The 24,568-nt window shown below is 36.0% G+C and overlaps 2 protein-coding genes across 2 annotated transcripts; one reads left to right on the top strand and one right to left on the bottom strand.

Moving 5' to 3' along the window:
• Positions 1-1,926: 1,926 nt before the first annotated feature.
• On the top strand, positions 1,927-12,911 carry LOC113775655 (protein transport protein Sec24-like At3g07100). The gene is made up of 14 exons (XM_027320618.1): positions 1,927-2,103; positions 5,302-6,459; positions 6,555-6,693; positions 7,441-7,631; positions 7,843-7,950; positions 8,050-8,253; positions 8,466-8,697; positions 9,212-9,361; positions 9,488-9,644; positions 10,169-10,296; positions 10,378-10,700; positions 10,791-10,976; positions 11,615-11,855; positions 12,275-12,911. The coding sequence occupies exons 2-13, from the start codon at positions 5,359-5,361 to the stop codon at positions 11,846-11,848; spliced, it is 3,153 nt and encodes a 1,050-aa protein (XP_027176419.1). The 5' UTR covers positions 1,927-2,103; positions 5,302-5,358; the 3' UTR covers positions 11,849-11,855; positions 12,275-12,911.
• Positions 12,912-17,631: 4,720 nt separating this feature from the next.
• On the bottom strand, positions 17,632-24,034 carry LOC113774109. Its single transcript, XM_027318673.1, has 8 exons — positions 23,839-24,034; positions 23,500-23,756; positions 23,210-23,413; positions 23,039-23,131; positions 22,813-22,914; positions 22,517-22,723; positions 22,085-22,257; positions 17,632-17,788 (listed from the first exon to the last, which is right to left on the bottom strand). Exons 1-8 carry the CDS (start codon positions 24,032-24,034, stop codon positions 17,632-17,634), a joined length of 1,389 nt encoding a protein of 462 aa, XP_027174474.1.
• Between the last annotated feature and the right edge of the window lie 534 nt (positions 24,035-24,568).

Here is a 24,568-nt window from a genome sequence, read left to right as displayed (position 1 = left end):
TTAATGAATTAAAAGATGATGTCTTCAGTTAAAGACAAAAGTGTATGGACAAGTTACACCTTCAATTGTTTGCAATTACCTATTCTTTTGCAGTCCATTCTTTTGAGTTTTTTTACTGTTATCTCATTGATTTGTATTCCTTTTAAGTATATCCTATTCTTTGACATATCATTGGATGTTTTTTCACTAATTCAAGCATCAACACTTTTTCTGAAATGATATGTCAAAAATTTTGTAACATTTAATTTACAGGTATGGAGTGTTTTGGTTTCTGTAAGATATCATGTTGCGTTGCTTAGACGGTGTGAAGCATTTACTTTCTGCTGTTGTCAATTGCTGTGATTCTGAAATTTATAAGCAACCCCGAGGATTAGAAAATCCTGAAGCTCTTGCAAGGGAGACTGTCTGTATGTCACTCAAGACTGATTTCTAGCATTGTACTAAAACAATGCTCCATTTCAATGTCATTAATGATACTGTTACTCACTGGGCAATGGAAGACATGAATACCATGGCTGATGGAGGAAGAGGTAGATTCATCAAGAGAGACTCCATTTTGAAGGGCCTCTGTAGATCATTAAGAATAAATATTTTTTATCAACATTAATGGTTTGGAAATATGCATGAATTTCCATGCAAGATCCTATATAAGTATAGATTACCAAGTTGTAAACTGAAATAGATAGGAAAGATAGTCCACAGACAAGAAGAACGACAGTAGATCTAATAGATCAGTCCACATGACACATACCTAGAATAAGTCCAGGCGCACAACGCACGTGAGAGGACGACCAAAACGAAGCCGACCAAAGAGGCCTTCGGCTGTTATTCTATATATGTTGATAACTCAAGACTAACTAATAAGTATTGCTGGAAACATACTTAAATAAATAACAAGAAATAAGCATGACAAATCTTCAATGATTCTTGAACCCGATTGTACTATCAACCATCAATCGAATTTTCTTGAATTTGAAGGGAATCCAAATCTTCATGTTCTCATCACTGTCACACCCAGAAACAACCGAAGTTGCACATACACCAGAACCTTCAGCAAATATAGACAGCAATCTCCTGACCGCACTCAAACTGATAGACAGCCCCATCAAAAAACAACGAACCGACATCTACAACAATTAGGCTTGCAACCCTTTAACAGTTTTGAAAGTGCAAAAAGCTCTAAGAAGCTTTAGCTGTAAATATGTTTAAATATGCCTGCATGATCCTGTAAACTGGATATAAACAATGATCCACATAAATTTATCCTTTTGAAAAGACCTGAAAAATTATCTATATCACAGACGCAGTCCAGCGATCTTTTGCAAAATATGCATTTCACTTAACTCCTCAATGCAATAATATAAAAAAAAAATCCCATGACGCCCGCGCATCGCGCGGGGACCGCACCTAGTAAATATATATAAAAAAAACTTTTGCAAGAGTGGTACTCTGTTAGAGTTTATGCATAACTATTCTGATAGATCATGTGACGTGATTTTTAGATATTAAATTAATTTCTGACAATGGACAAAATCGATTAAACACAAATTAATTTTGATTTTCGACCAATCACAAGCCGATTTCTATGTTTTATTACTGAATATAAAAATGGAAAAAATTGATATCCAAATCTTTTTTCTTTTTTTTTTAAATAAAATTTAAACTTACTGTCCAAATCTTTTTTCTATTCTAATTCAATTCCATATTTCCATTTAGATTCCAATTGGGACACCTATAGGAGGAAACAGATATTGATCGTGTTAGTTTATTTATTGTGAACTAAATTATTGGACGTGCCAAGTTATTTTCCTCGTTTATTAGTGAATTTATACGCACTTTACCAATTATCCAACAAAAAATAAAGAGTTAATAGTTGGTGAACTTTACCAAAAATATGGAGAAGTTCCTCCCCGGCGGCCACTTTCAGGCTCGCTGCTCTCTTTAAACCCGTCCCTCTGCCGTCCCCCCACCGCCGTCCTCCCCCCACCGCCCTACAAAGGCCAAAAAGAAGACCAGGAAGACGAAGGGCTACATAAGTTCCGGCCACAGTCGTGTCGGCAAGCACCGCGAAAATTCTGTGGTATTTTGGTGAAGTTTAATGAGTTATTCAGAAACTCTACAACCAATTTTGTTTTCTAATTGTTAGATAAGCAACGTATTAGAATACTTGATTTCCCAATTGTTGATCAGCAACATCTGAGAATGGTAGGATCAGTGCTCCAGTGGATCGATCATATGTTAATTGGTAGTAGTTCGCTTTTCAGAACTCTTGAATGATTAATTAATTAATAATTATGTTAATCCATTATTAGTTAAAAATGTCGGCTTCTCAGATTTTTTTTCTGATTTTCAAGTTATAAGATTGTGGTATGCTCCCTGCTTAATCTGTATTGTTTGAGTTCAACTTCATCTGCGTTTAAGGTAGGCTTGATCTTGGAAGAAGAGATTTTGTTAAGATTAGAAATTCGATTATACACCTCGGGCATGGGGAGGTAAAAATGAAAATTTGGTAAGCTGCTAGTGACTAAATTTGGCATTCTTAGTTTTGAGTCACTTTTAATCGTCCAATCTTTTAACTTTTACTGCATTTTAGTCAAACATGGTGAAATAGGACAATGATTCTTTGTGTTGGAATCTACAACTATTAGACCACCAATTCTGCATTTTTTTTTTCAGTCTAAGACACAACTTTTTGACATTGAAATTGCTGGGAGCTAGTATAGCATGAATTACTAAACACATTCAAGGGAGATTTCCCATGGATGTTCTGGCTGACTATTGTGCTTGGCTAAGTGTTGGATGAAAATTGTGCTTCTTACCCCATTCGTAGAAATAAACTTTTAGAGATAGAGGAAAGAGGCTCCTGATGAATTGAGACTGATAACAATCAAATTCAAGACTCTGGCTTCAAGAAGATGAGAAGTCTCACTGGTTTCTAGTGACAACTGCTCAAACCTTTATAAAATCAGAATTCTTTCCTGCTTTAGCCCTTCAAAGTTCACTCTGGATTTTTAATCTATTGACCCCCTTTTTGGTTTTTACCTTGACTTTTTTATCTGAATTTCAAATTTTAATGGAGGTGAACTAAGTTGAGGAATCTCGTGAATCATAAGACGACTGGAATTGACTCATTGATATTTGCTGCATAGTGTGAAATCCAAGAAACTGATTGTTGTGTGGAATATAAATATGCTAAGCTGAAAATACACAAGTGATGGAAAACAGGATTTGCATTTCCCCAATCTAGTGGCTTTACCAAAGCTTAAAATTGCCAAATCATTGTTTATAAATTCTTCAATTTGAGTTTGGCATCTAAGGTTTGAAATCTTTAAATTGACAAGTATCTGCCTAAAAAAGGAGGATCTGTAGGGATACAATCTTTCTTCTTTTGTATGCATAGCATGTGTAGCTTAAAATGCAAAATCAACAGGTGTAATTTTTTTTCCTATGTTCTCAGTCCCAAAGTTGCATTTATTTAGAATCAAGCAGAATTCATTTTAGTTCTTGGTTACATGGAAATTTTCTTGTTTATTTAATCCAAAAAGAAAATGAATTGGACATGTAAGAAATAAGAAAATCAGATAAACTTGGTCTGTGAAATGCCAAATGGCTACTGCTAAAGGATAGAGGTGTTAAAATTTGAACATTACTTCATAAACTTTGTTTACAATTCTTGTCTTCAATTTGTAGTTCCATTATTTGAAAAAATCCAGTTTCCTAGTTTCACTGCTGGTCAAAATAGTTTTGTCTTAGGAATTCAAGAAAGTATATAGTTCTCGTGCATGCTACAATGGAGAGTGGATTCTTAACATCGTCCTATCTTTAAAAACAAGAATACGAAATAAAATTAAAATTAGAAGAAAATGATTATGGTTCATATCACTACGGAAATTCAAGAATATGAAATAGAATTAAAAGAAAGTCTTTGTTTTTTCTAGTTTGTAATTTGATTCTTTTAGCATTGTTTGACCATGTGTTTAAAAAGGTTGCAAATTCATTTATTCGTGATTGATTTCTTGTTTGTGGATTTGATTTTAAATTCATTCCCACCTTGACTTTAACCTTTATTTGTTTTTTGGCAAATTTATGGTACCAATTACATTCAGAAATTGTTGTGTATGGTATGGACCATAACAATGAGAAAATGTGAGAAATTTAATGCTGCTTTATTCTGAGATACTTTGGGAGGCTATTTGTGGACATGAAATGTTGCACTGCGGATGTTATCTCAATGATATATTTGTTTTTCTACAAGGAGAATCTTTGAAAAAGTACCTCAAATTTAACATGAATATTTTTTTAAGCTCCTTTACATTCAAAATTTTTTTTTTGTGGTATCATTAATGGCAAGGCCACTAACTTAAAATAAATTATGTACAATAAATCATGCAGAAAATAGAATGTAGTAATAGGTATAAAGTAAGAGTTTTTATTTGAAGGTTAATTTTTTCAAAGTATTTTAGATGAGTATATTAAAGGAAATGAGACGATATAAACTAAAAAGGCCTCCCAACTTGAAAAGGAATAGTTAAGATAAGAAGGCCATAGGAAAGGATGATTTTAGAAATTGGTACATTCGTACATCTCATGTGAGGGACAATTTAACATCCTTGTAAATGCGAGAGACCAAGAAAAACTTTTTTTAAAATGCGAGGACTGTTTCCGTTATTTTCTCTCTTCTTTTCAACACAACTTGGCAGTGGTTGTCCATCTGAGCAGAGGATTAATGGGGTGGCTATCTCATTTTTTCTTTTTTGGCTAATGTAATTTGTATGCAGTATTTTATAGCATATCTGAATAGTAGAGGTTGTTTGCTTAGTATTTTGAATTGGTTTGGATTGAAAAGTGCACTTGTAATTTATTCAAGTTACTCAATTTGCAGTAGTACCACTGGAGTCAGTGTATGTAACGGTTTCTTTGACTCTTATTAACTGACATTCTTTTTGTAACTTAATTACACTCATATGATTTGTGGGATTTTTGCACTACGCAATTTAAGCCCCCTGCCTCCCTACCCTACCCCTTTGCTGGGAAGAACTGAACGAATTAAACTGGAGATTGGCAAGTTTAGAATGATCTTCTCATGTTCTAAACTGAGGATTTCTTAGTTTTCTCATAGATTGAGAGCAGAGGTCACTTCTACCCTCCTCCACCTTCAGCTATTACTAGGACCAGTAGAACTTTTGGGTGGACACTATTTATTACACTTTCTTGTGGTGTGTTCAGAATCATTTGAATGCTATCTGCATGTAATATATCATTTTATCGCAAGTGACATATCTGTATTGTATTTCATGGAAGGTAAACTTGTCAAAGCAAAGGCATTGCAGCAGGATATCAAAACTAAATTGAAATTACATGGGAACTGAAAATCCTAACCGTGCAAGTTATTCTCAGAGACCATCTACCTCACCATTCTTTGCTGCTCAAACTGCTTCACCATTTTCATCATCTACCCCAGTGGCTGGAGCAGAAGCCTCTTCTTTTCGCTCTTATAATCCTATTCCCTCTTCCCAGATCCCACCTTCCTCCTCAGAGGCCTCTGGTTTTAGGTCTGTACAGCCGGGCAGATCTAATGATCCAGCAGGACCACCTCCTCCACCATCCTATGGCCCGCCACAGACTGGACCTTTTCAGCATCTCTCAGGCCCACAATTTTCCTCACCTGTGCAAGTGCCTTCTCTTCGGACTTCAGCTGGGGAGCGGCCAGTAGTTGCTCCACCAGTAAGACCTCCCGCTGGCCCTTTCTCATCTACTCCAGTTTCCTTTCAAATGCGGCCACAGCCTCCTACTATTCCTTTTGGATCTCCGCCTCAAAGCATGAATACTGTTCAACCAGGTATGAATGTTCCTCTATCGTCTGTGGATTCACCTTTTGGTGCTTCTAGCACAAACTTACAGCCATCATCACCACCTATGAGGGCATCGTTTCCTGCTGCCAGAGGTACCTTGCAGTCAGCTTTTTCTGGGTACCCTAGTCAGCAGTATAATGCAGTTCCACAAGCTCCACCTGTGAACTCTGTTGCCTTTCCACCTCACCAAGGTGGTTCTGTTACACCTGCGCCAGCAGTATCAGGGCCTTATGTTGGTCAACAAGGAGGTTATGTGCAGTCTCCTCCAACTGCAGCTCCAGTAGGGATGTATTCACGGGACCGCATGCAACATCCAGCCTCTCTGCCACCTCTAGGCACTGCACAAGGCTTGGTGGAGGACTTCAGGTCCCTCTCTCTTGGGTCTGTTCCTGGATCATTGGATGCAGGAATTGATTCTAAAGCATTACCAAGGCCATTGGATGGGGATGTGGAGCCTAAATCTTTTGCCGAGATGTATCCTATGAACTGTAGTTCTAGATATTTGCGGTTGAGCACATGTGCGATTCCAAATTCTCAGTCCTTGGCTTCAAGGTGGCATTTGCCTCTGGGAGCGGTTGTTTGCCCTCTTGCAGAAGCTCCAGAAAGGGTGAGTATCTTTGCACTCATGGGGGTTGCTGTTTGAAAATATATAGTTTGCTGATCTTTAAAACTAAGTTGCTCTAAGTACTTATTTTCTTGCAGGAGGAAGTTCCTATAGTTAATTTTGTGACAACTGGCATCATTCGTTGTAGAAGGTGTCGTACATATGTTAATCCATATGTCACATTCACTGACCATGGAAGAAAGTGGAGGTGCAACCTATGTTCATTGCTTAATGATGGTAAAATTTCTGCTTGCGGTCACAAGAATATACACCTTGTCTGTCTTTGAAGAAGTTTGTTCTGCTTTCTTTGTTTCCTCTTCCATTTGGGTTGGGGAAGGTTTCTCAGGGTTGGGTATGCGTGTGACATTGAATCTCATTAATTATCTTCTGCATGTGGAGTTGTTGGAAGTCTGGTTTTTTTAGCTTTTTGTGTATATGTACTTAGTTTTATTGTTGTCATCCTTCATTGGTGCTAACTGTCACCTATCGCTTTAGTATATTACAGGTGACAAATTCTATCTCATGGCCTGTATATAGTCATATGCTTAATGTTATCTACAACTTCTATTGAGATTCCATCCTATGATCCTTTGTGCTGGGCATGAGTATTGTGGATTGAGCCACTTAGTCCAGTTATCTAGGGCATAATTTGCCCGTTGCTTCAGTCGCTCAATGCTTTGATTGGTGATTCAAGGTGCTGATTGACTTCTTTGGATCTCTGTTTCAAAAACAAAGGCAATTTAAAATTCTTCTTTAGTCTCTTCCCACGTTGTTTCATTTGTTAGTACGTGCTTGATGTGTTTCCTTCTCTTGTTTGTACAAGCGGATGGAACATCCTCTATTATGTTCGATGTTTGCCTTCTGGTCTTTTCATTTCACAATATGCAGGTCCTCTTCGGTGTGCAATAATACATCATCAATATATACTTATCTTTCTCAGTTTTGTGACTGATGGGCTGATCTATTTCAACTTTTCATTGCTAGTCCCTGGCGAATATTATGCCCACTTGGATGCTAGTGGTAGGAGAATTGACTTGGATCAACGGCCTGAGCTTACTAAGGGTAGTGTTGAATTTATTGCTCCCGCTGAATATATGCTCCGGCCACCAATGCCGCCACTGTACTTTTTTCTCATTGATGTTTCAGTCTGCGCTGTGAGAAGTGGAATGCTGGAGGTATAACTTTTAGCTCCAAATGTCAAGATTATGTTATTATTTGTGGCATCCTATTTTGCTTGTGGCTATTTTAGTTTCCGAATTTTTTGTGCTCTTCTTTCCCTTTTCTGCATATCTGTTGTTTCTTTACTTTTTCCTCCATTGACACGTGTCTTTAGGTGTTGTATTTTTTACTGGAATTGGTGTGCAATTATTCAAAGTCATTTTGCAGGTAGTAGCACAAACTATTAAGTCTTGTTTGGACACCTTGCCTGGATTTCCCAGAACACAGATTGGCTTCATAACTTTTGATAGCACAGTGCATTTTTATAATATAAAGGTTAGTGATTTTTTTGGGTACATTGTTCTGTGTCATTTGTTATGCGTCCTTCTGATGGTCAAATCTGCTGATCAATTCTAAACCTTTTCCTTGCCCCAGTCTTCTTTGACTCAGCCCCAGATGATGGTGGTCTCGGATCTGGATGATATATTTGTACCCTTGCCAGATGATCTTCTTGTTAACTTGTCTGAGTCAAGAACTGTTGTTGATGCATTTCTCGATAGCTTGCCCTCCATGTTTCAGGAGAACACGAATGTGGAGTCTGCTTTTGGTCCAGCTCTTAAAGCGGCTTTCATGGTTATGGTGTGAAATACTTTCCTCTTTTTCCCTTATTCTTTTACGGTGATGCGATGTTATTATTCAATCACTATTTGGTAATGGAATTTCAGTCTATGGCATCTACTGAACTCCGATGTGGGCCTTTGTGGTTCATTTTGGATATTGTTGGTTCATATTTTTAAATTTGTTTGTCAAAAATGCAGTTGTTATAAAACAATTTTACTTTCTATTGCCAGAGTCAACTTGGTGGCAAATTGTTGATTTTTCAAAACACGTTGCCATCGCTAGGTGCTGGCCGCCTGAGGCTTCGTGGAGATGATGCACGTGTTTATGGGACCGAGAAAGAGTATACATTAAGAGTTCCAGAAGATCCATTTTATAAACAGATGGCTGCTGATTTCTCGAAGTTTCAGATAGCAGTAAATATATATGCATTCAGCGATAAGTATACCGACATAGCCACCTTAGGTATGCTTTTATTCTAAGTTTTACTGGATGAATGTAGTAAGAGATCTCTTAGTTGATTTTATCACTTGACAATGCTTTATTAAGGCTAATGGTCTGTGCAGTCCATTAATAGCTGCATACACTCACCTTTCTGTTTTTATTATGTGAAAAGACCCAAAAAATCTGTATTTGTAGGTGGTATGAGAACTTTTGGTTTTAGAGCTCATGCACTCATGCATATTTTAATGTTTTCACATGATAAAAAACAAGAAGGGGAGTAGATTAAGTAAAAAGTGGAGCGCATAGATCCTTACCCTTTATCAATTGCATTTTTTGGCATACAGTGCACGTTGATGGCTTTGCCACTTTCTCTTTGCTGAACTTATGAGTATAGTTTGATTCAATAATTTCTCTAGCATCTTGGACTACAAACATTTGGTACAGGTTTGATCATTGTCGTGATAACTGTTAGTAAGATTTCAATCCATTTTCTGTTAAATAAGATTTCAATCCATTTTCTTCTGATCTGTTGTAGGAACTCTGGCAAAATATACTGGTGGACAGGTATACTACTATCCAAATTTTGTTGCTTCTATTCACAAAGATAAACTAAGACACGAGTTAGGTAGAGATCTTACAAGAGAGACTGCGTGGGAAGCTGTTTTGCGCATACGATGTGGGAGAGGTCAGTTGTCCTCATTATTTGATAAGTGATATAATATCATTTCTCCAACTTCTGTTTGACTTTTCTGGCTACTCTTGCATGGGTTGCTTCATTGGTACTGGCAATTAATCTCACTTTCATTTATAGGTGTGCGTTTTACTTCTTACCATGGGAACTTTATGCTGCGATCTACTGATCTTATGGCACTTCCAGTTCTTGACTGTGACAAAGCATATGCAATGCAGTTATGCCTCGAAGAAACACTGCTGACAACAGATACGGTGTATTTCCAAGTTGCTTTATTGTATCCCTTGTCCTGGAAAATGAGTTTTGCTGTGCTTCTGCAGGCTTGTGTCTATGAGCTCAGTCATGTTTGATTTTGGAATTGAGTGATGGATAGCAAAATAGTTTTTGTGTGTTTATATATTTATATATCTAATATCTGTATATCTATGAATAGATATGCATGTATATAGACACACACAACAACCACCCAGACACATATCTTAGAACCATCCTAAAGGCAGTATATATATGCTGTAATCCCATTGTTCTAAAGAAACCTGTATTAATCAGGTTTTTGCTGGAGTCTCCATTTTCTCTGTCCCTTTTTCTTTATAAAGTGATTTTTTTCCCCTCCATGTTCATCTTCAGGTCTCTACATCTTGATTTTGTCAAGGATCTCTGTGCATTCTGTCATGATCAACTTGCTTGTTCCATGGTTTCTAGGTCATAGTGGAAGTTCATTTTGTTTATTTGGTTGCGACCTTAGGCGGCTTGCATTTGATGACTGTTGAAGGCAGTCTAGTATTTCTTAACCATTTTTAGGTATACATCATCTTCCGGAGAAAGGCGTATCAGGGTCCACAATGCTGCAGCTCCAGTTGTTGCTGATGTAGGGGAATTGTATCGCGTGGCTGATATTGGTGCCGTAGTATCTTTGCTTTCGAGGCTTGGTAACTGGTTCTCTTCCCTCTTGGTTTCTCCTGTTGTTTAGGTCTGTTCTTGATGGTCCTCGTATAAACCTTATTTTACAGCATTTGAGAAGTCATTGTCCTACAAATTGGAAGACGCTCGAACTTCTGTTCAACATAGGATTGTCAAGGCCCTTAGAGAATATAGAAACCTTCATGCTGTCCAGCATCGGTTGGGAGGCAGGATGATATACCCTGAATCTTTGAAGTTATTGGCTCTATATGGTTTAGCATTGTGTAAATCAACACCTCTTCGTGGTGGATACGCTGACACACAGCTTGATGAACGCTGCGCTGCTGGATATACCATGATGGCTTTGCCAGTTAAAAAATTGTTGAAACTTCTGTATCCAAATCTGATTTGGCTAGATGAGTATCTCTTGAAGGTAAGCAGTGCTATTTTAGTGTGAACTCCTGCTATTAGTGTTTTTAATTGTTTTGGTCCTTGTATCATATTTTTTTTAACCTATTTTCAGGCATCTTTTGCCGATGAATCAGAGAACATTTGGAAGAGACTTCCACTTTCTGCAGAGAGCCTAGACTCAAGGGGAATTTATATTTATGATGATGGTTTTAGATTTGTTTTATGGTTTGGCAGAGTGCTATCACCTGATATAGCTAGGAGTGTACTTGGTGAAGATTATGCTGTAGACTATTCAAGGGTATGTATTGTTTCTTCTTATTTCTTTTTTAGCCAGGATTTTCTTTTCTTTCATGTCCTAAATTTAAGAGCACATTTTCTTTCTTTTATTTTTCATTGTTATCACGATAGTTATGCAGCTTGATTTTTGGGTATGGTGATGCCAATATGGTGTTTAGAAGTTACAATAATCTTTATTTGTTTAAGTAGAAGATTATGTTTCTAAGCTATAAAAAGTTTGCTAAGTTTACCATGTCTAAGGAATAGGTTTTTTATCAGTATCGTGGAAATTTAACTGTGCGGATGTTCCTTGTTTTCTGTGTGCTGTTGACATTAATGACAATTTGTTCTAAGCCAAAATTTTCTTGGACATGAAGCAAAGCATGTGATTCAAATAGCCAAAAGATAAAAGATAAATTAAGAGCTTTCAAAAGGATCTGTAAAGTTGAATAGTTGTCTGAGCAAACATTTACTTCTGACAAAGTTGTAGCCCGTAGGAAACTGGGATCTCAGGCCACAACCACCAACAAATTGCAGTCTGTTGCAATTTAACTTTCAAAATGTGTTTAAGCACTACAAAGTGTGTTCTCAGTGCTTGTGCCTTTTTCATGGCTCTGATCCCCCCTGAATTTGCTGCTCTTCTTGTTTTGTGAGAACCAGGTTTGCCTTACTGAGCAAGACAATGAAATGTCAAGAAGGCTGATGAGGATAATTAAGAAGTACAGGGAAAGTGACCCATCATATTATCAACTCTGTCACCTTGTATGGCAAGGTGAACAACCAAGAGAAGGTCTCTACCTGCTTGCTAATCTAGTTGAGGACCAGGTCGGGGGTACAAATAGCTATGCTGATTGGTTGTTGCAATTGCATCGGCAAGTTCAACAAAATGCATAATTTACAGGTAAATTAATCAAGGACGTTCTTGGGCTATTCGGTTATGCAGGTGATAAATTGATATTTTTATTTGCTTTGCCCCCAACCCTAACAAATTTTGAATCTCTGAAAAAGATAAAAATACTAAAGATGAGCGTTCAGTGCTAGTAGATCTAGTACGGATGACCTTTCTTATTTACCCGACCTCTCTCTGCCGCCTGAAAAGAAATAAGTGAAATGGGGTAAAGAAGAATATCATTCCGAACTGTTGTTGTGTCCTGGAGGTATAAATATTCGAGTGGAAGTTACTGAACCTCTCCATCACAGGGATTGACATAGTTACTTGTCTCAGTGATCCTATTTTAATTTCACCATGTAGGTGCTGCATATTCCTTTTGCTATTTTTGTACATTTGTTGATATTTGCTGCATTATCCAATCTTCTCAGGGGCTCTTATTCATCTGTACGAGTTTTCCACACATCCAGGGATGGTTAAGGCCCATCTCTTTACTTGGGCCGAAAAACAGCTGCCTGTCATGTATTAGATCGTCGAGTTCATACCAACTAATTTGTTGTGTCAATGAGAGCTGTATCTTCACTTGCGTATTTTTCTTGTGTTCATTATCAAAGTGTTCTTCGTTTCTTTTAGCATGGGCTCATTGCTTGAAAGTTTCAAGATCTCTCTGGCGGAGTATTTCTTTCATGTTTCTGGGGAATGAAGATAGTTATGACACCATGATATTACCCCTTTTTGGTTATCCTTGAACAGTGCTGGCGAAAATGAGACCAGGCTTCCAGCCTAAAATCTTAATGTATGTGACCTTATTAATTTTTGCGACCTTTTAGTTTTCTTATAATAAACTGGTGTAGTTCATTAGTTGATTTTCCTCTTCATTCTTTTGCCTGGAGAAGGCAGCTAGTTTGTGAGGACATTATTCTTTTTTTTGGGTTTTCTTTTTGTATTTAATCGTAGCTGCTCAATGCAGATTTTGTATATACCACTTTTGCATCCTGGAAGGGGCGTGATCCCGTTCTGACATTGCAGTTTCGATTATCTAAACTGTTTTTCGAGTGTTAATGAGAAGTTATTTGTTGAATGGGCATAAACAGAATAGTTTCCTTTGCTATTTTATGAATAAAAAGAAAAAAATGAAAATGATTTAGAAAGAAATAAAAAAAATCCCCTACTTTTAGGACCTGAAACAATGGAAAATGAAGGAGAGGAAAAAAAAAAAGAAAATCGGTCAGATGCCTAAGGTATGGGGCATACATGTTTTGATTTGGTTTTGAAGGGCGAAGCAATTTTCCAGTGCAATGGATTCAAAATTTTTGTGCAATATGTTGCCCATTCTATTTTCCTGTCGTTAGCTGGAACAGTCTGCGATCAACCACCGAATCGGCCCATGGATGTGATATGCGGGCCCTGTCAATATTCTTGCAATTAGTTCGTTTGTATAGCTGGATTTCTTTGTTTCCATTGCCGTCTCACCTTCAAACCTTTAATGAGAGAATTGTACCGATCGTTATTAACATATTACGTCACATATTAGTGATGTGAAATTTTAATTCCTCAGAATTAAAATGAGAAATTTTAGTACTTAACAAACAAAAAAAGCTCACTTTTGATTCCTTGTTACCTTTCTAGTCAAAATTTGGCTGGAATAAGTCGCAAATCCATCACTTGATCAATATGTAAAAAATGGAATAAATTATAGACTAATCACATGATCAATATTTAGAAAGCAAATCTGACAACTCAATGTTGAGCCATTGTTTTATTAATTGACCAATTATTCTCCAAATGCCAAACTAACCAAAACAGTGGTCTCAGTAAAAATTTAATATCTCTATTTTTCTTTCTCTTTCCTTTCTTTGTTTTTCTTTTCTTTTTCCTTTCTTTATCATCTTCTTCCTTCTATTTTCTTGCAAAGCTCATAGGAGCTGAAATGGTAGATTTCAACACAGCTACGCGCGGTCTCACCGGGGGTCGCCACTTTCTGGTCATAGAATTTTCTCAAATTTTACTATCCACTTGGTTTTCATGTAGATTCCGATTCTGACATTATTTTTGGCAAAAATATACAAAAAGGGGGTCAAATGGCCAAAAAATAGCCACAGTTTCTTCTCATTGTCTCCCTCAAAACTCATGGAATTTTCAGCAAAACAACCCACATGAAACATAAAGTGCATTTGATAAAACTTGAATCTAAAAATTGAAAATTGAAATCTGAAGTTTAAATCCATTAAATTATTTAATTCTTAAATACTAAATTTGACAGATTTAACTATATATCACATTAAGTAAGTGAATAGCTTATTACTTATATTTTGTAACAAGTTTTATCTAAAAAATTTAGTACCACTTAATTAATTCATATGTTGTATTTTTTAATTATCAAACACATTGAGCATGTTAAGATATGAACCCATTAAATTTAAATGCTAAATTGAGTTACCAAATAGGGCCATAGAACATTAGTAAGCCTCAAATCAGCCATACAACATGAAGGATCAACATAATTACAACAAAAGTTTGAAACTTTACAAGACCCATTTCCATGGAATTTAAAAAACTTGAGTGAAAGAAATAGACCTATTTACCAAGGTGGGAGGAAAGAGAGAATAAATGAAGGAGAAGGGGAAAACATGATGGGGGAGGAGTGAGAAAGGATTGGGGGTGGTGGCGGTGATGGTGGAAATGAGAATGGTGTCAGAGGATGCTGGTGGAAGGAAGAAATGGATATTGTGTATTGGGTTTCCAAAATTAGGGTTTTAGTGGAGAATAATTGGAGAAAATGGCAAATAAAGTGAGAAATTAGATCATCATTAAGTGAGTTGTCAAATTTGCCCTTCAAAAACTGATCATGTGATGGGTTCATGACCTATTCTGATCAAAATTTGATTGGAAAGGTGACGCAGGACCAAAAGTGAGTATTTGTGTTTGTACTAGAATTGCACATTTTGATTTTGAAGAACTAAAATTTCATAATAGTAAATATGTAAGGGATGATTTGTGCAATTTTTTTATTTTTAATTTCTACTTTAAAAGAAGCAATATTTACTTCAACCGTTTTACGGAAAAAGTTCTTTGGAATGAAAAAAGGGTTACAAACCTTGGGATAATTAACAGAAGTCACTCTATGGACATTTCACCTTGCATAACCAATGGAATTTAAATTGAAAAAAAAAGAAATATCACTAACACATTTTTATTCTTACTAACCACTTAAAAGTCACCAAGGATTTTCTTTACAACGTCATATACATTTAGCTTAGAAACGAACAACGAATGACAAAATTGCCTCAAAAATTGGAATAGACTTTTTTACTAATTACAAACAATCTCTAAAAGGTTACTTACTTGATGAAAAATTGTTTCATCAAATATCCCATGAAAAAAGAAAAAAGAAACAATAAAGTAAATTGCACAATATTTGGCATTAGATAAATATAAAAATAGATACTCACAGGAGTCATTTTCAGACAGAAAAAGAAAGAGTTGATATTTCTATCAAAAACATTAGAAAAAAAAAGAGAGTGAGAGTTGATATGTGCAATTGTAGCAGGCAAATTGGTTCCAAATACAACTTTACTTTCTTTGTTTACATGCATCATTTGAGTAATGACTTACTGCTAAATGGATCTGATGCCTTCATAAAACATTTGAGGGAAAACCAAGCACTTCGTACTTGGAGCGGGCAATCTTTTATTTTTATTTTTGGGTTAAATCCAAAAAATCCCTTGTGGCATCATCAAAAGTTAGCTTGCCACCTTATCATTTGGAAATATCCATGTAACCCTTGTACTCCGATTTGATATGGAAAATAGATGAAAAACATCTGGACAGATAATGCTTGATACCCATATGAGCTGAAATTGCAAGTGGCAGAAAAAACCGCATCTTTTGACCTAAAAGTCTTTTTCGTCACCAAATAAAAAACCATTAAAAGAGGGGTTGTTCATTCAAAGATAGGAAATGCAAAACTAGAGAGAGAAACTTTGGAAAGAAGAGAAATAATAGATCACAAAAAGTGCACCTCGAGAAATCTTAAGAGCCTTCCCAAAAATGTCAAGTTCGAACAATTTTGCCAGTGGGTAAAAGATTTGAGATATCAATATCGGAGATGTTTTTCTAGAAACAAAGCCAAGATCAAATTATTGAATCCAAAAAGCCAGCAAAAGGAATGCTTTTTTCTATCTGTGAAATTGATTCCTGTTCATTTTTTTCATTGTGTAATCAGATTAACAGAGATGGACTCAATAATGAATGTTCTTGTCACAGTCCATCACGAGAACTTTATGAGCCTAACAATGGAGAGGGGGTGAAGATGAATAGCAACAACATGGAAGGCACTAAAGGATTGATGAAAGTGATGACAATAATGTCTCTTGTTGTATCTTGTTTGTCTCTTCTAATTGCACATATCAAATTATTGCTATTCTACCAATGTGCAATGACCGAATAGCCTATCTTGTGAGAATGTTTCTTCAAAATTTTTGTATGATTATCCCAATTTTGCAATGAAATTATGTTTCCTCCACGCAAATTTGTAAGTATACTTGGATAATAGGTTTCAACAAAGCCTTTTGAACACTTGCATCATTCACGAATAAACTGAGCAATATGCAATATACTTGAGCCGTATGTAATAAGCCAGAAGTAGAATAGACAATAGTTGATAACACTTGAGCAAATATGAACATATAGCCAGTAAATGTCACTTGCACATTGCATAATGTATCAGCTAATGTCAAACCCATCTTACAGAATGGATAATGCAACATTTTTAACCTTCACGTGATGTGTATAAAAAGAATTCCAGCTTAATAGCCAATAACATCTAGTACTGAACAAAATACTGCAGAATATCAGCATAACTAGAAGCATTAGTTGTTCTTTGAAGTCTTTGTTGCAAGAGTAGATATATAAACCACTGTTGGAGCAAATTTCCCTTTCTTCTCTTTTTGGTGCCTATCATTCTGTCTTTTGTTGCAAAGATTTGGAGCTGATGCAGATGTGATGATCCCCTCCCCTACCTCCTTCTAGAGCTCTTTCAACTGGTGCCCCATTGTCAAGAGTACTAGCTCCACATTATTGCTCTGAGGTACCTAATTTGCAACCAAACAAAACAAGACTCAACAAAAAGAAAATAACACAACATACCAGTAGCACCCACTACAACAAAAATGGCCTTTAGCGGCATTTAAAGGTGTCAGTATAAATAATCTAACCTAACATTTTATCTTTCCTCACACCTCGGACGAGTGTTGTCCCTTCCAATGTGGGGATAGCCTAATTTCTTTAGCGGCATTCAAATGTGTTAGGAAAACCATGCTGCTATAGCATTCCATCGGTCAACAAAAACACCTTTTTGTGATAATCGAAAGTGTCCGTATAGCATTAGTACATCACTAGTATATCGAATTCTATGAAGGCATTTTGAGGTGTCTTAATATATTGCTTTAAGGACACGTAGCCTTGTCAATTTACATTGCTTTGGACGACATGCCCATTTGTCATTAGATGTTGCTTTCGAAGCGGAGCTATGCTGACACTTTTAATTGCCAGGATTTTTTTTTTCTGTTTTTTTTTTTGATATGGAAGCAACCTGCAATTAGTACTCCCTGCTATACATTCCATCAACCAGAAACCCAAATGACTTGTAAAATTGTCCCAAAGAGCAGAATGCATATAGTAATTTACAAGAAGAAGTTGATACTCAAATATAATTCATTGAACTAAAAGTCGATAATCCTCACAAACATAGCAAGTACTAAAATCCCAAACAAGTACTGAAAGATTCTCATGTACGAGAACTTGAAAGACTTTCTTGTGCACAAACTAAAAGACTCTCATCCCTAAGAAGTTGAAAGAAGTAGAAGTAACTTCCAAACTTTCCATTGTGTTGAGAGCCCTCAGTCATAACCACGAAGTCCCTATCATTCTTCAGCTGGTTCCACCTGTGCACAAAGTTTGTGGGGATCATTAGATCATCATAGTTAGAACTAAAATTCCAGAAAAGCCACAATGTATCACTACAAGAAAATTTCCCTATTATGGCATACTTGTTAGGGCACTATTCAGTAAATGCCTCAAATAAACACTTATTAAGGCATTAGGTAGTTTCTGTCATATTAGCACCTATTAATTAAATAAAAAAAAATAATGTATAAGGGACAAACCTTGTAAGAAAAATTGAAAATAAAAAAATATAAAGAAAATATTTGTAAAGGCATTTTAGAGATGTGCCTCAACAACTATTAGGGGGAAAAACAATTATTTCATGAAAAAACAAAAAAAAATGCTTAAAATTGGCGTCTAAAAGAAGCGGCAAAATTGTCCCAAATCCCAAATTTTGCAAGATACCTTAACGATTCATTGACCCATCTTTCTCCCTCACTCTCCCTCTCGGCCCTATACCAATCTACCCCAAATTCTAATCTAACACTTTTATTTTTCATTTACCCATCTCTTTCCCTGACTCTCTCTCTCTCTCGGTACTCTAGCCTCAAATTGTTTCTCTCTGTCCTTTGTTCTCCCAATCTCTTTTCTCAAAATTTTCCTAAAACTCATTGCCGGCTCTCACTAGCTCTCATCCTCCCAATCTCTTTTCTTTTGATTTCTCAAATTTATGTTGATTATGGTGGATCCTAACTCAATATCAAGAAGTTGCTTCGAATTCTGTTGATTGCATGTTGGTCGATTGAAGGATTTTAGGACAATCATCACTCACTCTATTGTGCTTGAAATTAGAGGTATGTTTATATACTCATTAATTCCTATTAATTAGATGTATATTCCTCCATTTTGAATGTCGACTTTATCAAATTCAAAGGAACAAGGAGCAAAAGAGGCTTGATTTTTGTTGGGCATTTTGCTGCAATCATTATTTGCTTGTACCCCTTTACCATTTTGATCATCAAAATTCCATAGCCACCCCGATAAACCATCCATGAGAATATTGGCGTTCGACCATGAATCCGCTTCTTGATATAGCACTGGCAATTGTGGATTTTCCATTACTAGATGTAGCGGTACCGCTGGAATTTCTTGCTGGGTTTGTATTTGGGGAGAGAAAAGGGATTATGGGCAATCGAATATGTTAATAAGTTAGTTAATTAACATAATAACATTTATATGGTTGAGTCAGACTGTAGAGAAAAATGATGCAGCAACAAATGACAATACCACCAAATCTTTAAGGTGTTCTTTACCGAAAGAAATTATAAAAGAAAAAGAAAACCAAGTCTTTGAGGTGTGTAGGCTTCTGAACAACGAACAGCTTTATCTAATTTTCCTTTCTTGTCTTTTCTTCTTTTTTTTTTTTCATAGAACAGCTTTGATTCCGAACGGTGCACGAATTTTATTGTTTTGGCTTCATGTAGTTTAGTCATTAGTGAACTTCTTTGAGAAAATACAGCGGCAATCTTTGTTTTTGGTACAATATATATAGTGGCAATCATTGGTATGGATCTTATATTCCTTGTCTGGGAATCTTATGTCCCGCAAAGTTAACAATATGTGTTAGTTTCAGAATAATATATAATCTAGAATAGTATCTTATTCACATGATTAATGTTGGTTATGGTTTCAGCTACTCCTCTTAATCTCACTTCAAGTGAGTTAATTATTCTTGATTAGGTATATAGTTTTACTCAAATGGGAGCCTTTCAATCTTTTCTTGCAATGTTTCAAGGAATGGGCTTTTAGATTCAGAGCAGAGCTCATGTTGATAGAGGCAAGTTGCTCTATGTGATGAAATCAGAGAGAATTTGAGATGAAAATGAGGATTATTGTGGGCTTATATAGGGATTCAAAGTGTTGAAAGTTTGGTGCTCTGATATGTGTTTTCTTCTCTTTTTTTCCTTTTTTTTTTAAAAAAATACATGATATAATTTAAACAAATAAAACATTTTGAAACTAGCGTCCAAATACATAAGATATAATTTATAAACTTTATATTCGAATGTAAGTTCTTAAGACTGGGTGAATAATTATCTAAGACCAGAATTTGTTTGTCCCAGAACATGTAGTCTAAGTTTCAACAAAATAATGCTCTACTATAAACTTATCCCTTTTCATAATTGGTTCTTTTTCATGAGCCTCCATATAACAAGCCCTGTCAATTAGGGAGTCATTATTGTTTAAAAAAATCAATATCTATTTGACTATCTGTCCAGATTGGACTTTCTTTCATCAGTCCTTGTTTTCTGTTTCTCCCAGGTTCAATAATTTGCATTTACTATATTATACTGAAGTTGCATTTGGTGCCCTTAGCAGTGACGACAAAAGTGAGAGTTAACACATCATCTTTCAATCATCAAAAGTCAAAACAAGTCCGGTTCAATTTGCTACGAATAATAGTAATAACCAATTACTAATTCGGAAACATCCAGCTCCCTCCATGGCTTCCTCCACCTCTAACTCTATATATATATATATAGCTGCTTGGGATCTTCTTTCTCCCAATCATTTCTAGCAGTAGCAGTTGCAACTTCAGAGTGAATTTACTCAAGGTAGTTGCTTTCACTTTATTGTGGACAGGTTTATATTTGCTGGTAAGTATTTGACGGAGGAAAAGTGTTACTTTGGTATTCTTGAGCAGGTACATTACTTTATTGGTCTGGTTTTATACCATGTTATAATTTTGGAACAATTTGCATCTTATGTTAGCTAGTAATGTTGTTTAAAAATTTATTTAGTTCTTCTTAATTGCTGAAGTTTCATTTTTACATTAAATGTGCTGAATTTTAGTTGTAGATTATAACTTTATTAAATTGACTAAATGTTACATGAATTGAGTTTGTTGTTCAGGCATGGCTAGGACTAAGAAAGGAAGAAATTCCAGCACCAATCGACTATTACAATTGATGAGCATATGGAAAATCAGTCTATAAGAGTGGAAGAGCTTCATAACACAGGTATTAAGAGTATTTGATATTTTTAAATATATTATTTAGAGCAAAAAATGGTCATAACTTATTGAATCAATCAAGAATCACTTCAACATCATCTAATCATATGTCAACCTCAAGTTCCAGTCTTAGACCTCTTAAAGTAAGTTTTTAATACATTTGTTCAGCGCAATGGCAGTCCTCTTTGCTTGATAATGATCTGATATTTAGGCATGTTTTGCTATTACAATTTGAACGTGATGAGCATTTGATTAGGCCTTATGTGCCTTTGCAGACAATTATTGATTCAATTGGTACTCCTATAGCTTGGGCAACAAAACTAGTATGTTTTTCCTTTTCTAGCTTACAAATTATGTTAACTATTAATATCTCATATGTTTGTCTCATTCGATAATTACGATAGATTTTAATACATAATATACTTATGCTATAGGTAAAAATTTGCGAAGATTGATGTGCTGAAATTCAAAAGTGGACAAGGTGTTGCAGCATATGGATACTTATCCATTTATATGGAAGTGCTCTAACTGTAAAAGGACAAAGTGTTGCTGCATATATCACAAGAAGTTGGTCTACTAGCGGTTTAGTTGATTTTAATTTATCTGGTGCTATTTAGGTGAATGTTAAATCAAATATTATGTTTTTTTTGCAAGGATGAAAGTTTAATTGGTTGGTTGAAAAACTAGTAGTAGTTATGAGTACTTTAATTGTAATCATTGATTATGGTGATAATTTGAAAGTGATTTTTCAATCAAATATTGTTGGTTTTGGTCATTGAATGTGAGATGTCCAACATGAATGTATGATTATATTGATATAATAGGGATGTTATATTCACAGCAATACCGTGGTTGGGCATAAAAGAAAAAAAAAATACAGTCTATTGAGGCACTTGTAAGTGTCGTGATAAGGGTTTTTCGTAGTAGAAATTATCTTGTTACGCAGCAGGTTTTTGAGGCATTTTTAAGCGTCAACTTAAAGTTAAGATGGCATTATTTTGTGCCTCTAAAAAGTTGAGATTTTGAAAGTTGAATCCCAATTAAGGCATTTATTTGTGTAAGCATTATAACCTTGTTTTGGCACTTCTAAATGTCTCAATTGTTTTCTATGTCGTGGCACTTAATTGTGCCTTAAAAAGCTTTTGTGACATAGGTTTTACATGGCACACTAAGTATGTGCCTTAATAAATTAAGTGCCTCAACAAAGTGTGACTTGTGACATTTTGATGCGCCTCTATAAGCGGTTTTTCTTGTAGTGTATTTAAGTGCATATCTCACCAAATGACAAGGCCAAGCAACTGGTGCACCAAGTGCATCTTGAATTGTTTGTTGCAAATCATACGGTCTAATCAATTGCTCACGTGGACTCATTGCAACTTGTATCTGTATTTTACACCGGTTTGGCCCAAGAGCTTGTCCCCCGACCTCATCCAATGGATTCAGACTCCGTAAATATCCCTTTGCCACGATTTTTGTTGGGTCAAACAAACTTTTTAGTGAAACCATATTCCCTACCTAGCAAAGATCCAACAAGTACAAGAAAGTAAAGTCATGCCAAATTCCAGATTACAAATGTAAAAGTTTAGAAGTTGTAAAGACTTACTCGAATAGGTCGCGTGGCTCGCGCTGGAGTATGGCTTGAAACATTGTTAGATGATGATGAAGGATGTCTCGGCCTGTCAATCGGATCGCCTCTTCCATGTTGAACTAAAATCATTTTCTTCAAGCTGGCTATTTCATCATCTTGTCACTGAAGTCTTTCCTCCAAACGGACCAATGTTGACTGTTGTTGAATATTGATACGGTAACATGTGTTACGACTAGGAATGTCTTCCCATAAGTCCGTTGGATTCACACCGTCACTAAACAAGCGAACATGACCATGTTTGTCTTGCCCAACCACCTGGGCAAATATGTCATTGCGACCAACTGGATCGTGCAAATCCGATGGAAGCTGATTTTTCAGTTCATTCATTTTTTCCTACATAATAAAGGAAAACACTTGTTATTGCAAAAGCCTGTATGGAAACAATGGTAGAATTTATAGGCTTGTGTTTCGAGGATCCTTACCAAATTCTCAGCAACTATACTACTTGATGGAGTTCCATCGACATGGGTATAAAACTTATTAAACATTTCTACTCTAGTAGGAGGTCTTCCCAACTGTTTGGCCTATAAGAAATTGAATTTTTTTAATTATAATTTTACCATTTAGCATATAATTAAAAAACAAGCTAACATAATGAAACCTGTATGAGTCAAAAAAATTAGCAACTAAAAAAGGATGAGGTATCACCAAGTGGTTCCGAAGATGAGCAAATGACTTTTTTCCGGTTGTGTGGTTCATCTTCTTCTCCCCTCTAGCTTTCTTGTTCCTCTCACTTAGTTGCTAAATTTCAAAATCAAAAGCAAGATTACAGCATTGAATAAACACAACTTTATGAAGAATGTTGTAGCTGATTTGTACCTTTGCTTCTTCACTTTTCCAATAAGCCCAAAGTTTGATCCATTGCTCTTCCCGTACCCTTATGTCCTTTTGAAACCGAGCTTCAGCAATTGGCACGGCAGGATCAAAATATGTAGCCTTTAAATCTGCCTTCCAGCTTCTCCATTTTTTGCCAATAGATCTTAAGGTCCAAGCTTCCAGTCCCATAGGCAAAGCAAACCTTTCCTGAAACGTAGTTAGGAACAAGAAAATGAACATAACTTCACAGTAATTTTTTTAGAAAGCATACATAATACAAAAGCTACCATTACCTTTATCACTTCTAACATGTCCATTTTAAGTTTCCTTGGCACCTTAAGCCAACTTTCAACATCTATTGGACAATACATACCATTCCTATCCAAACTGCCCAAGAATTCAAAGAAAGAAGTTTTCTCACTTATAGGGATCCTATTGTCATCGAGTTTAATCTCAATCCGTGGAAGGTCCTTAGGCCGACCCCAAATTTCTTTCATAAATGTAGGGCCTCGGGTTTTCTGATGTACTTCACTTGAATCGTTTGTAGTACCTTATAGTATAAAATAAGAAAAAGCTGGTTATGAACATAAAAAAAAGCAATTCTGGAATTGGTTCAAAACAGTAAGTAATACCTGCATTATCAGAGTTGCATGACATGAAGGTGGTGTCATTGGAATGTGGACCTCGAGAATCCTGATTTGGATTTTCTTCAGTTGGTTCATGCCTTGTTCCAAGTTGAGATTGTTGAATTGGAGAATTCTGGCACTGCTCATGCAACTGTGAACCTCCATCAGCTTGTTGAGTAACTTGGTCACCTGATTCATGCATTATTCCTAATGTAAAATGCTGAATTGGAGATTGAGGTGCCCGAGCAGCTTCTCCTTGAACTTGTTCAGTTGGTTCATGGCTTGTTCCAAGTACACAATCATTTGCTGGCTAAAATCAAGCAGTCCAGTACACAATCATTTGCTGGTGGAAAACAAAACTAACAGAATAGGCATTTTAGAACCCAAGTTCTACCAAGTAATAGCAAAGATTTTCAACAATCATACTAGAACCTAGAGCTATCATTTTCATTTGTGACTACAAATTCCCTCATAAACAATCAGCACCAACATTTTAGAAGTCCATCATTCATGGGGAAAAAAAACTTTGGAAATTTACTCTTTAAAGCTGTAATAGAGAGCAACTGATAATACACAACACTACGTTGCATTCGACAGCAAGCACAAGCCACATTGTCCTAACTTGACAAGAAAGAAGAACCACTAGGCACATTGTCCTCTATTATGAGGATGTTGTCAGAAACCACACAGTAAGAGCATCTCTACCAGGGCTTTCGACCTATGCAACTAGAAATGT

This window comes from Coffea eugenioides, chromosome 6 (genome assembly GCF_003713205.1).
Source record: "Coffea eugenioides isolate CCC68of chromosome 6, Ceug_1.0, whole genome shotgun sequence".
NCBI lineage: Eukaryota > Viridiplantae > Streptophyta > Magnoliopsida > Gentianales > Rubiaceae > Coffea > Coffea eugenioides.
The sequence above is the reverse complement of the archived record's forward strand: the minus strand, read 5'-3'. Positions and strand labels throughout refer to the sequence as shown.